The 18,193-nt window shown below is 40.0% G+C and overlaps 1 protein-coding gene and 1 long non-coding RNA gene across 2 annotated transcripts in view; one reads left to right on the top strand and one right to left on the bottom strand.

The window, feature by feature from the left end:
* PEX7 (peroxisomal biogenesis factor 7) overlaps positions 1–9,496 on the bottom strand; it is an 85,806-nt gene extending 76,310 nt beyond the window's left edge. Inside the window, exons 1-3 of the mRNA XM_008691225.2 lie at positions 9,166–9,496; positions 7,576–7,633; positions 5,992–6,142 (exon numbers count right to left, since the gene is read on the bottom strand). Of these exons, the coding sequence (XP_008689447.2) occupies positions 5,992–6,142; positions 7,576–7,633; positions 9,166–9,481 (525 nt within the window). The 5' untranslated portion in view covers positions 9,482–9,496. The remainder of the gene's footprint in view (positions 1–5,991; positions 6,143–7,575; positions 7,634–9,165) is intronic.
* Positions 9,497–13,463, top strand: LOC121102281. The gene is made up of 2 exons (XR_005834380.1): positions 9,497–9,752; positions 11,412–13,463. It is a non-coding gene; the product is annotated as an uncharacterized LOC121102281 (long non-coding RNA).
* Positions 13,464–18,193: the final 4,730 nt, after the last annotated feature.

The following is an 18,193-nucleotide window of genomic DNA, read 5'->3' as shown; positions in this document are numbered from 1 at the left end:
GCCTGGGTGGCACAGAGGTTAAGCGTCTGCCTTCGGCTCAGGGCGTGATCCCCGCGTTGTGGGATCGAGCCCCACATCAGGCTCCTCTGTTATAAGCCTGCTTCTTCCTCTCCCACTCCCCTTGCTTGTTTTCCCTCTCTCGCTGGCTGTCTCTGTCAAATAAAAATAAATAAAATCTTTAAAAAAAAAAAAAAGAATTTCTAGCTTCATATGATTTAAAATTATCAAATAAAAGACCGTATCATTGTCCTACATATGTTTCCTACTAGATCTAAAGTAGAAGCCATGGGGTTCTAACTTCTAGACATGATTCACTCACCAACAGCTTTGGAGACAAGCACAGTGTTTGAGACCCACGATGAGTATATGACAGAGAGACTACAGATATAGTGGCAGTAGTCATGCATGAAAGTCATTCTCGACCCAGAAATATTCCATTACAGTTTCCATCTATTTAAAACTATCACTTCCTCTTCTTTAAAAAAATTTTTTAAAGCTTTGAGTTACCCCTTTGCAAGGCAAATCAAATCACACCTTTTATTAAATATTTGTTAAAATCGACATTTTGAATCTACAACCCTTGAAATATTAGATAATATACATAAGAAGGTCATTAGAACGGAATGCTTATTAAGTTAAAGCAGTGGCTTCCAAACATTGCTGCACATTGAAATCATCTGGGAATCTAAATAATGCTTGGCTCCAACCCCAGACATTGGGACCTGGGTATGAAGATTTTTAAAAGGTCTTTAGGTGATTCTAGTATGTTAGAATCCAACACATACACTCTAGGCTCCAGTCACACCAAAGGACCTATGAGTTCCTGAACATGTCATGTTCTTTCATAGATCTGCACCTGTGCAGATGCTTTTCTCTATCAGAAATGCCCTCTTCCCTTTGGGCTGCCAGTGAATTCCTACGAATTGTCCAAGACGCAGCTCAAATGGCATCTCTTCTGTGCCCTCTCTGTACCTTCTACACACTTTTTTCAATATGACCGCCTTGTATTAAATGGTTTGCTCACATGTCCCAGAACTACTACCAGAAATCAGCACCTGCGTCTTATTCATATTTGCATCTTCAATGACTAGCATATGCCTGGCACATAACATGTGCTACCAGTAAGGACAGAACTAGCTCCTTCTTTTTCTTTTTTTTTTTTTCTGAGAAAGAGAGAGAGAAAGACAGAGTGCGAGTGGTGGAGTGTGGGGGAGAGAGAGAATCTTTTTTTAAGAGCGTGCGAATGGGGGCGAGAGGGAGAGGGAGCGAGAGAATCTTAAGCAGGCTCCACCTCCAGCACGGAGCCCCATGCAGGGCTTGATCTCACGACCCTGAGATCATGACCTGAGCCAAAACCAAGAGTCAGACACTCAACTGACTGAGCCATCCAGGTGCCCCCCAGATCTAGCTTTTTAAATACAAGTTAAAACTTTAAAATACTAAACAAAGTAAGAAAAAAAAAGAAAGTGAATGGTTTAAAAACATAAGGATTGAAAAGTGATGAAAGATATCACATCCTATTCGTAGTAAAATCCAGAAAGACTCAACTGACACATAATTGGAAACTATTTTTCTTCATAATCACAATTTTAGGGGAAAGTTTTACACTTATTTTAAATTGTAATAAAAATCTTACTGCAGTAACCTACTCCAGAATGAATGGCTGAGCATGACCAAACACTCACAAGGAAATAAATCAAGTTCAATTGTGTCCTGGAAGAAAGGAAGAGAGGAAGAAGGGAGGAAGGGACAAAGGAAAGAGATAGATCTCTTTAGCTGAGAAGTCTGTTGTGCAGTTAAACATAAATGCAATTTCTAAAGGGAACAAACTGGTGTTAAATGTATGACTCACTGTCATTCTCATTAATATTTTTATGGGCATTCATCATTATAAACTTTTCAGCTTCTATCATTATCATAGGAGTAAATAATTGATTTTTTAAAGTAAGTAAGGTCTTAACCACATGGCACATCTTTACTACAAAATGTATAGTTAAATACATTCTTTCTACAATGAGATACTAATAGTTGCATACTATTCAAAGATAAGTTTTCATAACCAAAAACTTTAAATGGATCAAATCTTTTTTTTTAATTCAGCAAATTGATAAGGTTACTATTTGTCAATGAAGACAAATGTTAACTACTTTTTAAAAACTGTAATAGGCACACGGGAAACTAGATATTGATGTAAGCATTAAATTGAGTCTATGTCACCTTGAAAGTCACTCCTAACTCACTCCCGGTAGCACCATGTTGTAAGTCATGAAGTACAGAAACAAAATTCTCAGTTCACCCTCTATTCCCCTTCTTGCTGGATCTTTTTTAAATTTTCCTATTCTTCCACTCCTATTATATATTCAGCAGCAGGCTAAGCTACAGGCATTTAATGGGCTCAAAAGACATAATGGTCTCTGCAGACACCAGTTAAACAATGGAGAGAAGAATCGGATTCTTGCTTTGATGCTAAGTTTAGAAGCCATGCACACAGATAATGTCCATGTTTTTCTTTCTTTCCATTTCACCAAGCCCTTCATTCCTCAGGCCTAAAATATATCTAGGTCTTGGATTTCTCCTCTTCACTTCAGCAACTTCTCATCTGATTATCTGAAAACTGATTGTTGGACATTGCTCAGTTATCAGGTGATGAAATGGGTAAGTGCAGGATTCCTAACTTGTCCGTATCTTTCTAACCCTAGTATAATAAGATATAATAATATATAGTAATAAGAGCTCATATTTATTTAGTGTTGGCTCTGTTCTAAATATTTACAACAACCGTATGACATAGACTACTATTATCCGCAGTTTGCAAATGAAGAAACTAAGTTTTAGGAAAAATAAGCAACTTGCCCAAGGTCCCACAGCTGGTAAGTTACAGAGCCAGGATTCAACCCAAAGTTGATTGAAACCAGGCTACTCATCCTTATTCTATACTATTACCTATGGGAAAAAACGACCCATTGTTTGGTATTCTTGAACATGCTGGTGGGAAAAAAATAATAAGAGGCAATCAGCTATGCTCGTTCACTTACTAATTAATTCAACAAATATTTATTAGCTCCTCAAAACTCTCACTTGCCCTTAAATCCTTTTAAGTGTTTCTGAGTATTTGGTATAAGAGACATGTTTTGAATACATGCTGTATTTCTTCAATGAAGAAAATGCCAAATATTTGGTATTATAATACTGAGACTTACGTTGATCACCAGAAATTCTCTCTCTTCACAATCTCACAGAGGATGGCCTTTATGAGTTCTCTATTCATCACCCTGCTGGCATACTTTGATTTTTACAAACAACTGTGAGAAAGACAAGTATGTTGTAGCAGAGCCAATCCCCCTTTCTTCCTTGCTTGCAGAACCCTAATTTTTCCTTCAGGGAAAAAGCTCCGTCCCTTCCTCATCCCAGGGCCAAATCTGGTTTAGGTGAAGGCAGGAATGGTGGCTTGTCTCCCTCATAAGTGACATGGTTAGGACCGGGCATCATCTTCTAGCTATGGGGATGTGAAGAGGTTCTGCTGTAATAGCTTTGAGGAAGCTTTTCCTCAAAAGAGTCCCAAGACAGGGACATTCACTTTTTTTGCCCTTTGACCTTGAAAGGTGATAAGATGATAGTTGGAACCAGAAGCAGCATAAGAAGAAAAGAATACTCACTGAGGATAACAGAGTGGAAAGGCAAGGACAACTTGGGTATTTGATGGCATTGTCAAGCCCTGAATAACCAAGCCAGCACCCAGTCCACCTCCATATACTTGGTTATGTGAGATAAGAAACTCTGATTGTTGAATCTACTTTTATTTGTATTCTCTATTATACTAACCGCCAAGGCATCCTCACTGATACAAGCGCTTATCAAAAATTGCATTTGAAAAGAAATTAAGGGGAAAAAGTAGCCTGAAAGAAAAAAAACCCACAAAGATGTCTTCAGCTCAAAAAAACCCAGTTATATAATTATAGAATGATATAAACCTGGTTTCACAGCAGTTCAGATAGCAGAGATCGAGGTGCCTTACCAGTGGATTCAAAGTAACCCAATACTATGACATGGCCGAGGAAAATGGACAGCCAGCCATGTTAGGTAATATTATTAGAACCAGAGGCTCAAGATTATGGTGGCAAAGTCTTAAAAAGTTCAGCACTGATCATCACATTTCTAGAATAAATAACGTACGCAATGTCAAGGACGACCATGAAAAAGGGGAATATGCAAAGGAATTTACCAAGAGAGTAAAAGATAGAGAGACCATGTAATCTGAAGACAGGCTGAAGGAATTACAGATGCACAGTCTGGAAGAGGAAAGACTAAAAGTGGTCATGGTGGTTAGTTTCAAGGGTTCCCTGGAAAACGGGGACTGGACTCATTCTCATCACTTCAGAGAAAGGCATTTGAAACAACAGTTGGTTGATAAAAGGTAGATCTGGGCTTAAGATAGCAATTTTCTAACCATTAGAGCGATCTAAAGTCGAATAAGTTATCTCATGAGATAGTGAGATCCACTTTCGCTGAGATGAAGTAAAGGCTGAGTGACCATCATCAGGAACATTCTAGGGCAGTATTTCCCAGAGAGTAGTACACACACCACTGGTTGTACAAGAGATGGTTTTAACTGGTGCATGCATTTTATTTCATCATTACATATTTATTTTAACATACATTGAAAACCAATAAATGTACATTCTAAGTTAGTCATCAATTCCATGGCTTCCCAAATATAACTGTTTTAGGATAAGTGAAATAATAATGTGAGTGTGATTTAAAAAAATATATTAAATCAATATGGCCCATTTAATATAACTAGATATATTATTTTATGACTTGTTGGTTATAGTCCTAGAATTTATAAGACAATACAAAGCATTAAAGATTAAAAAAAAACAGAAAAAACCTTTTGAGAGGAAAAACATTAAGGCAAAAAAAAAAAAAAAACTAAGTTAACTATAAGTGGTATTAGAAAAAACAAAAATCATGAAGGTACCACAAAAATGTCCAAATTTTGGACATGCTGCTCTGTGGGGATCCTTGCATTGAACATTGTGAAACTAAAGTTTCTCCTTTACCAACGTTGTCTTCAGTGATTCTATGAAAACATGATCATTTATAAGTACATTTATTCAGAGAGGCTTCACCATAAAATAGAGGAACTAAAATTTTCCATTATTTTCAGTCACAATCTTAGAGATATTGAATTTTAATAGCTATAGCTATACAGTGATTTCCGGAATCCTCACACGACTCATCTTTTTATCACAAAAGACTAACATTCTTGCATCTAATAAACATTCACTGGAGGCCTTCTATGGGCCTGACCCTGTGGCAGACACAAGTTTGAATGTAAACGTGCAAGTTTTCTCTTGAAGGATCTACTGCTACCTTTAGGAAACTTCTTAAACATTTAAGGTAAAACACCGAAAGGGATTGTTTTACCATCACGTTCATTAAAAATACATATTGTAGTTTTATATGATCGAAAACCAAACTATTTTCTAGGCTACCCATATATATATACACACAGAAGCTACACATACGAACTGGCTTTAGATTTCAAATTTCTTCAGTAAGCTCTGTGTCCTCGTGAGTATTTCATGCTCCTGCTCCAATATATTCTGAAAATCCTCAGGAATCTTGCTGAAGCCTAGAGGCAATCTTGTGAAGTCTCTGTGAAAAGTCTGCCCACCTCTATCCTCAGGCAGTCGCAGGGCAGGCATAGCCTCCAGCGGGAAGAAAGTGTGGGGCCTCTCTGGAGGAAACGGTGCCACAGCATACTTTTACTACTGGTGGCGTTCTCACGGACTAATGAGAACCCTGACCTTTGCTTCTTCCCTAGCTCCTCGGGCCAAGATGTACTTTATGTTTCAATAATCAAATAACAAACGACATCTAACATGGATAAGAAATACCAATGCTTAAACTTCTTATTCCCATGTTTCCATCCTGGAATGGATTTCATCCAAAGAAAAAACAATCGGCTCGGGAAGACTGCCTTCCTACCTCCTGAGTGTGCTCCTTGTAGACCTGCAGGGGCCCCACGGCCTTGGCCGTGTCCCAGAGCTGCAGCGAGCCATCGCCACTACAAGTGACCAGGACGTGTTCATTGTTCTCACTCCAGGTCACGTCAAACAAACCATCGTTCCAATCAAAGCTACGACAGGAAAAGCGAAACAGAACACCCGGTTACACAGCCGAACATAAAATAACAATCATAATTTTACAGCTTTTCTTCAAGTTTATCACACATTTTTTTGGCTTTTTTTTTTATTATGTGAGGCTAGTCACCGTACAGTACATCATTAGTTTTTGATGTAGTGTTCCATGATTCATTGCGTACAACACCCAGTGCTCATCACAACACATGCCCTCCTTGATACCCATCCCCGGGCTCCCCCATCCCCCCACGCCCCTCCCCTGGAACACACAGTATCTCACACAGTCTTCGGGACTATGGAAGAGAAGTAGAGCAAGCACTATGACAGATGCAGAAATGCGTTCAGGGAGGTGAAAAGAACAGCCCAGGGCACCTGGGTGGCTCAGTTGGCTAAGCGTCTGCCTTCTGCTCAGGTCATGATCCCAGGGTCTGGGATGGAGTCCCTTATCAGGCTCCCGGCTCAGTGGGGAGTCTGCTTCTCCCTATGTCCCTCCCCCCTGCTCATGCTCACTCTTTCTCTCACTCTCTCTCTTGCAAAAGTAAATAAACTCTTTAAAAACTACATTAAAAAGAAAAAGAAAAGCACAGCCCAGGACATATATATGGCAGAAAACTGCAGAGCTAGATTAAAATTAGGCCTCCCGGGGCGCCGGGGTAGCGCAGTCCTTAAGCGTCTGCCTTCGGCTCAGGGCGTGATCCCGGCGTACCGGGATTGAGTCCCACATCAGGCTCTTCGGCTATGGGCCTGCTTCTTCCTCTCCCACTCCCCTGCTGTGTTCCCTCTCTCGCTGGCTGTCTCTCCGTCACAAAAATAAATAAAAATCTTAAAAAAAAAAAAAATTAGACCTCCCATCTAGAAATTTGGCACGATTTACATGAGGGCGTGCTGCCACACCTGGGAATTTAGACCAGTGATTTCAACTTTCCACATAAAACTTTGACCTGACCTGGGAGCAAGTAGTTATCTTCTGACAGGATTTCCTTTCCTTTCTCTGACATTGACTAACCCTAATGGGAGTGTTAATAAGTTCAACAGTCAAGACAGTCACAGAAAGAAGAAAGGGCAAGAAGTGCTAGGTAATTCATGAAACGGATAATCAGCTCCTGAATGAGTAAAACTAAACTATGTGAAAAAGACAGCAAAGTTAGAAACGTCCCACAGTATACTCACCATTTTACATTTTTTTTTATGTTTAAGCTTTATAGTTTATAACTGGACACTAACAGACAAGGCCTTTAGAAGAAAAATGATATAATCACAACTTACTGGCAAAAATGTTCTATACCATGCAAATGCTGCACTTTCTTTTCTATTGCAAATTTAAAAATTAAAAACCTCTTACTCATCAAAAAGATTCAAAATCTAATTATATCAAGGCTTTAATAGCAACAGAGAAGGCATGTAAGTTTAATCATTAGAGCCACCTTACCTTCTAAAAAGTCTAAGCCCAGATTCATTTTGATCCAATATTAGAAGGGTCCCACAGCCTAAGGAAAATAAATAAATAAATCGTGGTCATGCTGTTAACTTGCCAGGGGAGCATCTAAGGTCCAAGTGGACTGAGCACCGAGTACCTAATTTTACTACCGCAAATTCCTCCCTAAAGTTATTGAGAACATGTATACAAAATGATCAGGATTGGGCTCTCCATTTCTGTCTTTCTATATTGCACCTCGACCATGAAATATTAAACTTATCTCACGTACGTTTGGGATCCAGACACAGCTCTAACAGAGGGGAGAGATATTTGAATTCATATTCTGTGGCCAGGCAGGGTGCAAGGCACATAAACCCCCATGTAGGTGTCATCATCCCTATTTACACGTGAGAAACCTTTGGCCTACAGACCCCCAAAACTCTGCTCCTTCTACTTCATTACACTGCCTCACCAATAAACTTAAAATACATTCAACATAGGAGTTTAAAACAAAATACCTGCTGAAACGTCCCCCATACTAGGTGGTAAAGTGCTGACTACAACCTATCAGTTATCTACTAAAAACGAATTATTTTACTAAGGGACAAGCATATTTTAAAAGTTGTACTTGTTATATGGACTGAGGGAGGAAAAACATTCTATTTAAACACGACTGATTTTTTTTTTAAAACACCAACTCTTGTAAGTTTTTACAAAGGATTTAATTTAAAATAGCAAACTCATGAGTTTCAAACTAACTAGTGGGCAAGTATTGTTAATCTGAATGTGCAAATGCAAGCAGAAAGAGCTAAGTGGTGAAAACATAAGTAAATATTTCTCGCCCTCTGAGTTTTAGAAATCACATCTTTTTTTTTTTTTTTTCGTCTATAGGACCAGAAAAACGACTACCAAAAGCTGATATCATGCACTGACTTATTTCACAGAGCTGCAGTGCGTAAATAACAGCTAGGATACAAATTAAAAGTTGAAAATTTACGAATGCAACCCTGCCTTTCAATTTAGTCCTTGAAAAGAGACAATGATCTTGAACCTCCAACAACTACTGGGAAACCTGTGTATTCCTCTTGAGACAACAAAAGTGGGGGCAGAACTTGGATCAATTGTTGGGAGACTCCAAGCGTCCGCTGAGGGCCATCCTTCTTACGACGGACAGCCTGGATGCAGACTGTGGGGATAGGGGACCCGTTAGCAGATACTGGGGAGTGACCCTGCAGACCGTCGCCTTCCAAGTACTGGCAGGAGGGGTCAACAACCGCTAAGCCGGCTCCCTGCAGGTGGCGTGTGCCTGGAGGTGGGGGTAGGAGGTCAGGTGGCGACGGAGTCTGTGCGCTAAGGCATAAGGACACAAGCCAGTAGGCACCTCCCACGTGCTACTTCCACACATTAACTGGAAAACACCATTGACTTGGTCTCCAGACCCACTCCCCACACTGGACAAAGGAGGAAGCGGGAACTGGCCCGTTCCTAGGCTCCCCCTGGTGTTCATTTGTGGCACTGTCTACTGTCGGAAGTGCCTTCCGACCGCAGGGCAAAACTGGGGCTCCACGGGAACCCGCCCCCGCCCCGGCGGCGCGGCCTCACCCGCGATGCCGTAGTGCTGGGCTGTGGCGCAGGCCAGCCGGCCCGGCAGATACGGGGAGAACTCGGCCGCGTAGCCGTGGCGGCCCGGCACCCGCAGCGTCCGCACCGCTCCGCAGCGCGCCCCGCTCATCCCGCCCGCCGCCTCCGGGCCTCGCCGCCCTGGCGCCGCCACAGCAGTTCGACTCGGAAGCGGACCGTTCCGACTCTTCAAGATAGAGACCCAGGAAGACGAGGCGGAAGTGAGGAAACCGGAGCCCTGAATGCTAGATTTCGGTTGGTCCGCAAAGGAAAGGGCCTTGACTCCGACGGAGTCCATTTTTGTTTGGGGCAAAACAAGGCGATTTGCGCCACCTATCCTGAGTTCCACACAGCGAGGCAGTGATTCTAGGGTTAGGTGATGATTCTAACAACTTCTGTTTTTGCATATCAGCCTTCACTACGGGATTTTTTTGGTTTTTGTCAATTCATTGAGATTTTGGAAGACTGGCATCAGGAAGTGTTTCTGACGATTACAAAATACGACAAGCCACAGCAACTCTGAAACCATGCAGCGAGCAAAAAGGCAACTGAGTGCTGTGTTGCCCAAGGTAACTTGAAACAATATTAAATCATGCGGGAGTGAAGCTTAGGAAAAAAGATATCATAAGCTATTAACTTTTAAAAAATTCTCACTACGTATATTATATAGTAACTAGTGCTCATATGCGGGGCTAAGGAAGGAAAATTGAAGCTCATCCATTCATTCGAACATTTACCAAGCATGTACTATGCAGAAGGTGACTATATATAACTTATTTGTCAAATATGACACTTTTTTTTAAAAAGATTTTATTTATTTATTTGACAGAGATAGAGACAGCCAGCGAGAGGGGGAACACAAGCAGGGGGAGTGGGAGAGGAAGAAGCAGGCTCATAGCGGAGGAGCCTGATGTGGGGCTCGATCCCATAACGCCGGGATCAGGCCCTGAGCCAAAGGCAGATGCTTAACTGCTGTGCCACCCAGGCGCCCCCAAATATGACACTTTTGAGAGTGAAAGAGAGTGCAGTTAATAATGAAGCCAGGTAAACCGGCACAAACCGTGTGGTCAGCTTAACTATACACCAAGTACAGTTTTCAGTACTTGAGATTTAAAAGCAATAAGATGTAGTCCATGCCCTCAAGAGATTGTCTAACTTGTCAACAAATAAGTGTGAACAAGGTACTGTAGGTGCTATTAGAAATAGATACAGGTATTTTTAAAAGGAAGTTGTCAGTGCTGGAGGATAGGAGAATGGGAGGAAAGATTTCAGAAAGAAGGTAATGTTTGTGATGAGTAAATGGTGAGGTTTTCTTTAAATAGACAAGGAGATGGAGGTCATTGTAGGATCAGGAATAACATGAGCAACCCAAGAGATGTAAAAAAAAAAAAAAAAAAAAAAAAAGGCACGATCCATAGGAGATTGTAGCTGCCAGGACTCAGCCTGGCCAGATAGAAGGCGTATGGTGAAGACTATTGGGTGAAGAGACTAGAGTGTTGTACTGCAGCTGGATCATGAAGAGTCTTGTGTGCTATACCAATGGAATTGAGTTTCTACTGTAATTTAAACAATGGGGAGCCATCAGAGTTTTCCAATGTGATAAATTAAATGTTCCTTCTAAAAGATCTTCTGTATCAAAAAGTTTCCTGGATAAATTTCCAGGCTATTACTCTAAGTAACAAATGTCAACCCCAAAAGCTTCCGTACTGTATTATTTCATTTATATAACATTCTTGAAACGACAACATTAGAGAAATGGAGAACAGATTAGTGGTTTTCAGGGGTTACAGATGAGTGTAAATGGTTAGCTATAAAAGAGTAACATGAGGACTTCTTTGGGTGGTAAAGAAGTTCTGTATATTGACTATCAATGTTCATACCATGGTTGTAGTATTATACTGTAGTTTTGCAGTATGTTACCATTGAAGGAAAGTGAGTGAAGGGTATATGGGAGCTCACTATGCTATTCCTTATAACTGCAAGTGAATCTAAAATAATCTCAAAAAGTTTAATAAAAAAATAATAAAAGATCTTCTGGCAACACTAATTGGGAGGAGAGAGATCAGAGGTGGGGAGGCCAGTTAAAGGACTTTAGCATTTGTCCAAGCAAAAGATTATGGTAATGGAAGTGAAAAATAGAGTCAATGAGATTTTAAGGCAATAACTTATAGTAAATGATATGCAAGGAACAGGGAAGAGTCAAAATGATTCCCAAATTTCTGACTTAGGTGCCCAGGTCGATACAAGGACTCTTCACTGAAATAAGGACCATGGGAGGAGAAACAGGTATGGAAAGAAAATGAGCTCCAATTTTAACACATTGAATGTGAATTGCTTATGGACTATTGGACATTCCAGAGACTAAGGCATAAGTTTGTTTGCATGTAGAAAATAAATAAGTCATGGAAAGAATTGTCCTCACTCAGGAAAAGATCTCTATGAAAAGAGAAAAGGGCCAAAAATAGACCCTTGGGGGAAACATGCATATGTCAGACTTGGAGAGGAAGAGGAGATAGGGAAGGATACGGGAAGACACACAGATGGATCCTATTAGTTAATTAATCAGTTTGTTCAAGAATACAGCTCGAATTAGGAGGGATTGCACACAACACATATCCTCTAGTGCATATGTTTCATCATTTTCATGTCGTTTGCACTTGTGTGAACCTAAGATCCCAAGGTAGTTGATCTCTTCACTCTCATCTCCCATATGCTACGTTTTTTGAAAGTGGCACAAAATGGCTTGTGAGCTCCTAAATAGGTGTCAACATGGAGGCTGCAGTCACTTACTTTACCAGACACAGACTACTTAAATTCCAATTTAAACTACATCATCCCAACCAAATAAACATAGAGTGGGGGTGCTCACATTCTTTAATCTCACAGTCACGGAGAAAGACCAGAGACCCAGACAGCTAGTCAGCCATGAGTGTCTACACCTGCAAACAAAAAGGAAATTAATAAGCCAGTCCCCAAACTTTCCTTCTAGGAGTAGTCACTTCACATGAAAATGTTTGGGGAAGAAGCACCAAGTGTGACCATCTTATTTAGTGTTTTAAACACAGTGAAGTCTTCAACATTAGTTGGAATTAAATAAATACCTATAAGCTTAAGTTTTAATTTCATTAAAGATGTTAACAGAATGGTAGGGCCTGGAAAACCTTCCTCTGCCAGAAAGTAAGGAAGTGCACGGGAAGATTATAAAGACTGTGGGAAAGTTACAGGAACCCGCTGGAGGGGGCTTTTCCTGGGCATATATGGGCCAGTTAAAATATTGCTTATTATAGATCATAACCTACTGAATAAAATAAGAATCTAAGAAATCGTACTCGTAAGAATAATGGGAGAGGAGGCAGTTTTTCTTTACGGTAGATTTCCTATTAATAAAGGTAGAAGAAATGATAAAAATCACAAGGTAATCATTTGGCAATCACCATAGTAATAATTGTTCTAGGCAAGAATCATCAATAGATGTTAAAACTAGTGGGAGGAAGTATAAAGAGAAACAGGATATTTACATAATCTCAAAGTATCTCCCTAGTAGATTCTTATTGGTTAAAAAAGGAAATTTGGTAACTTTACAATGAAGACACCTAGCAAACTCTACCTTGGCCAAGTGATCCAACATCACCAGTAATGGCACAAACCAACATCATGCGCCTCCTGACGTGATGCACTGGGAAGAACACAACGTCACTTCTGTGATGTTTCTACCAAAACTGCACAACCTGAGGAATGCAGATCATGAGGAAACATCAGACAAACTCAAACTCACTGACATCCTGCAAAATAACTGGCCTGTACTCTTCAAAAATATCAAAGTAATGAAAGACAAGGAAAGACTGAAGAATTGTTGCCTATTAAAGCACACTAAAGAGACATTGCAGCTAAAGCAACGGACGATCCTGGATTAGATCCTGGACCAGAAAGATGTTTTTCTTTTGCTGTAAAGGACAATAGAGGACAATTGGCAGAAATTGAAAACAATCCACAGTCTGTGGATTAGTTAATAGTTTTATACCAATACTAAATTCTTGATTCTGGTCACTGTACTGTGTTTATGTAAGACTGTGTTCTCGTTTCTAGGAAGTATATACTATGTCTCAAGGGCTTAAAAATTAGAAAAGTGGGTACTTAGATGGCTAGATAGAGAAAGCAAAGGTGATAAAATGTTCATATTTGGGAATCTGCATGGAGCTTAAACAGGATTACTTTGAATTATTTTTTCCAACCTTTCTGTAAATTTGTAATAATTTAAAATAAAAAGTTGTTTTGTTTTGTTTTGTTTTGTTTTGTTTTGTTTTTAAAAGCCTGAACTTCTGGTTTCTGATTTTGTATGTAAGGAGATTAGAAGTCACTACTCTGTCCTTACAACAAGTAAAAAGCTGAAAATTAACAACTCTTCTTGGATATTTGACGGGAGGACACATAGCAAACCTCTGCCCTCCAGAGTGGAGAGACAGACAGGTGAATGCAGTGAGTCATGGCTTACCAGAGCCACGACTCAGTAGTGGAGACTACCACGGAACCAGGGCCTATGTGGGAAAACACAAACTAGAATTCATAAATTACTGGAGGCTCAGCACAGAGAAGTCTGAGAGTTAAAATCTCTAAGGAGACCCCATCATAGAGGGGGACCCAAAATATTGTGAGAGTTGCTTCCATGAGGCCAACCAGGTTCCCACAGTAAATATCAGAAAAAAATCACCTCCTGCTTCTGAAGGGGGGTGGGGCGGTTGAGGTCGGGGGAACCATTTTAGAATATGCCTAGAACACTCTGTTCTGAACAAGGCCTGTCCTCAGAGAAAACTAGTTAACTAGAGCCTAAGTGACCTGAAGGAAGGGAAACAGCCAACTCCAGCCCATTCTAGACATCCTGTCCTACCTTAACAGAGAAAAAAACAACTGAGGAACACTTGGGAAATTCACACTACGGATGCACAAGCAAGGCTCACTAAAAGACCAAGACCTAATCATAGGAATAGAGAATGCTTCCCCGGCCCCCACACCTTACCACCACAATACTAAAGGCTTATATAGAGAAGACCTGAAGTGTAGAGTTCAATCAGTTTGACAAGTGCATATACCCATGGGACTGACACCCCTATCAAGACACAGAACATTTCCATCATCCCAGCAAAGTTCCCTCGTGCTCCTTCCTAATCAAACCTGCCCCTATCTCTGTCCCCCTCCCCCAGCCCCTCTGCAACCACTGATCTGATTCTCTGCTTGTTAAGGACTGCGTGAAATTCCAGGGCTAGAAATTATTCCCTGTGAGTTTTTTAATTGACTACTTGAAGATTCCTCTTTTAAATGCAAATAGGCCACACAACAAAGAACACCGAGAATGCTGGGTTTTGATCTCAATTTGCCCTTTACTTCTCAGTTCTATACTGTCCCTAGAGTTTTCAAAAGTGGAAGAGTTTCGGCTACGTCAATCATTTCTAGCTAGGACACCTTGAAAACTCCAACAGGGTGAGATAAGTATTCTAAATATTTCAAAAGCCAAAGTGGAACTGCACATTGATTAATCTGCAGCAGAGGCCAGTTTAAAGCTCGAACTCTTTTGGTTTGTTTTTAGGCTGAAATTATATGGATGCAAGGTGCTTACACTTGTTCTCTGGTTTTGCACCAGTAGTTTACCAAGGCCAAGTGGACTAAGGCAGAGAGTTGCTGTCTGTCACACACACCTTATTGGGATAATTGAAAACATATGAATGGTCGATTAGATAAAAATATCTCATCAATTTAAGTGTCTCATCAAGTTTGATGACTATACTGTGGTTATGTACGAAAATGCCCCTATTTTTAGGAAATACTTAGGAGGTAATGAGAGATAAAGGGAATTATAAAAGGATAACCCTTCAAATGGTTCAGAAAAAAACAAGGAATATGGACAAGCACAAATAGAATCATAAACAAACATGGTAATAATGTTAAGAATTTGGGAATATGGGTAAAAGATGGGAATTTTATGTATTACTATTGTAATATTTCTGTAAGCTTAAAATTATTATAATTGAAAGGTCATCTTAAGTATATGACTAAAGATTTTACTAATTCAGATTGTTCCTGTCCAATTCGTTTGCATTAGGAGGAATGGCTCTAATTTGTTAAGTTGTACGTGGGAGCCTGTGAAAACTTCCTATACAGGTGCCTGCAGAGTCCCTGTCGGTGAATCATATGCCAGAAACATCTGTTTTGTGATTCTGTTGGGACTTCTGACTTTATAAATTTGAGGGAGTAAGTTTGAGAAGAAAAGCAGAAGTTTCCTGCTACTTAAGTCTAGAATGAACCAGAACTCATACACTTTATATTTCAGAGCTAATCGAGTGGAAACGTCAATGGGGAAATCCAGGTCAACTATAATTCCCATCATGACTCAGCGGCATGAAGACTCTGACTACGGCGACCTAGAACTGACCTCAGGGAGAAATCAGTCAAAACAGGATCATTCGTTTCCAGGATTCTGGGTAAGGTTTACTCCGGCAATTCATAAATCTTACAGTTTATAATTAGCATAGACCTCAGTCACTACATACATTTCACTTTTGGAGAAACATAGTACAGTACCAAGCTATTTCTCTGGACTGTGTATGTTGTTTATAAATCCTTAAGAAAGAGAAGTTTAGACAGAGAAACACTTTGCCAAGTATACAAGGAATGTGTGTGATCATCTTAAATCTGAGCTTCAGACATTAAAAGTCTAGCATGCTCATTGTGTGCCTCGGATTTCTTAGCTCTGGAAGATAGCATATTCTTCAAAAGCTATCATTTCAGGGGCCCTGGGTGGCTCAGTCAGGTAAGCGTCCAACTGTTGATTTTAGCTCAGGTATGATCTCAAGGTGGTAAGATCAAGCCTCTCGTCGGGCTCACACGCTGGGCATGGAGCCTGCTTGAGATTCTCTCTCTCCCTCTCCTTCTGCCCCTCCCCTCTAAGAAAAGTAATCATTTCATTTTTATTAACTAAGAAATAAAAATATTACTGGTTTCCTTAAACCTGTCCAATCCCTTTGGTCAAAAAGGCAGGCATGCTATCATCTGACAGATGAAATCTTAGAAGTCATCTGGCATTCTTCTCAGAGTCCCTGAGATCACAGTATTTTTTCTTTTCTTTTCTTTTCTTTTCTTTTCTTTTCTTTTCTTTTCTTTTCTTTTCTTTTCTTTTCTTTTCTTTTCTTTTCTTTATTTCTTCGTTCCTCAAACACCCCAGCCTCCAGCCCCAGGGTCTTTGTACTTGCTATTGTGTGGTTTGAGTCTCTATTTTTCTTTCCTTTCTTTTTCTTTCTCTTTTTCTTTCTTTCTCTCTTCCTTCCTTTCTTTCTTTCTTTCTTTCTTTCTTTCTTTCTTTCTTTCTTTCTTTCTTTTATTCACAGTAAAACAGAAGTCACTACATTGTGACTCAATTCGTTGTAAATAATGATGAATAGAAATTTCAGCTCTGATGGTGTTGACTGTATGATTTTCAGCTAATTATTCATCTCTGAGTCTCAGTTTCCTCATAAATAGAGCTTCCTAAAAAGGGCCAGTAGACCAATGAGGGATCTAGAAGCCACATGACTGAGATAATTGTTTTAGGAGAACGGGGTATTACTACATAGCTATGAAGATGGCCAAAATCTGGAACACCAACACCCCAAAAGATGGTGAGAATCTATGGAATAACAACAGGGACTCCCACTCATTGCCGGTGGGAATACAAATGGCACAGCCACTTTGGAAGACAGGTTGGTGATTTCTTACAAAATCAAACATACCCTTACCATAGGATGCAGCAATTCTGCTTCTTGGGATTTACCCACAGGAGTTGAAAACTTATGTTCACACAAAAACCTGCACATGGATGTTTCTAGCAGCTTTATTCGTAACTGCTGGAACATGGAAGCAAGTTGTCCTTCAGTAGGGGAATGGATAAATACACTGTGGAACATCCAAACAATGGAATATAATTCAGCACTGAAAAGAAATGAGCTATCAAACCATGAAAAGACATGAAGGAAGCTTAAATGCATGTTACCAAGTGACAGAGGCCAGTCTGAAAAGGCTACATACTGTGTGATTTCAACTATATGACATTCTGGAAAAGGCAAAATTATGAGACAGTAAAAAGAACAGTTTGCCTGGGGTTGCCTGGCGGTGGGGGGGATGGTGGGAGTTGGGAGAGGTGAACAGGCAGAGCACAGAGGATTTTTAGGGCAGTGAAAATATTCTGTATGATACCATAATGATGGACACATGTCATTTATACATTTGTCTAAACCCATAGAATGTACAACACCAAGAGTGAATCCTAACATAAGCTATGAACTTTGGGTGATAACCATGTGTCAATGTAGGTCTACCAATTGTAACAAATGTATCACTCTGGTGGGGGACGGTGGTAATGGGGGAGGCTATGCATGTGTGAGGACAGAGGATATATGGGAAATCTCTGTACCTTCCCCTCAATTTCTCTGCAAACCTAAAACTGCTCTTAAAAAAATAGTCTTAATTTTTAAAAAGTCTGGTGCATTAAAAACAAACCTAAAGGGCAATTAATGTTCTTAAGTAAATTGAGAAGTGTTAGAATTTGGTTTTATTCTCCACTACCCTGCAAAGAGAAAACTTTCAAGAAGCTAAAAAGGAAAATGAAACTTCCCCTCCCCCATCTCACTAACATGGATTGCCTACGGATTTCTTCTGAAAGATTCTTTTGTTCCCTACACCCACTGACTTTTCTGGGTGTTCTTTAATGCTGCCCCCTACGCAGGAAAAATCTTTACCTTCTTATCCCACAAACCAACTCTCTGTCCTCTTTCAAATTTCCCCTTAAGGTTGACTTCTTCCAGAAATTCTAACTCATGTCTAAAGCTTCATTTGACTTCTTTCAGAGATTCTAACTAAAGCTGAAACTTAACTTCCAAATTTGAAAAGAACTTGCATCTAATATAGTTTGTGAGAATTTTAATTGCTTTTCTTATTTTCCCCCGTTTTGAGCACGATACACAGCATATCCTTTTTTTTTTTTTTT

The sequence above is a fragment of the Ursus maritimus genome, unplaced genomic scaffold (genome assembly GCF_017311325.1).
Source record: "Ursus maritimus isolate PB19 unplaced genomic scaffold, ASM1731132v1 scaffold_13, whole genome shotgun sequence".
In the NCBI taxonomy this organism is placed as follows: domain Eukaryota; kingdom Metazoa; phylum Chordata; class Mammalia; order Carnivora; family Ursidae; genus Ursus; species Ursus maritimus.
The sequence above is the reverse complement of the archived record's forward strand: the minus strand, read 5'-3'. Positions and strand labels throughout refer to the sequence as shown.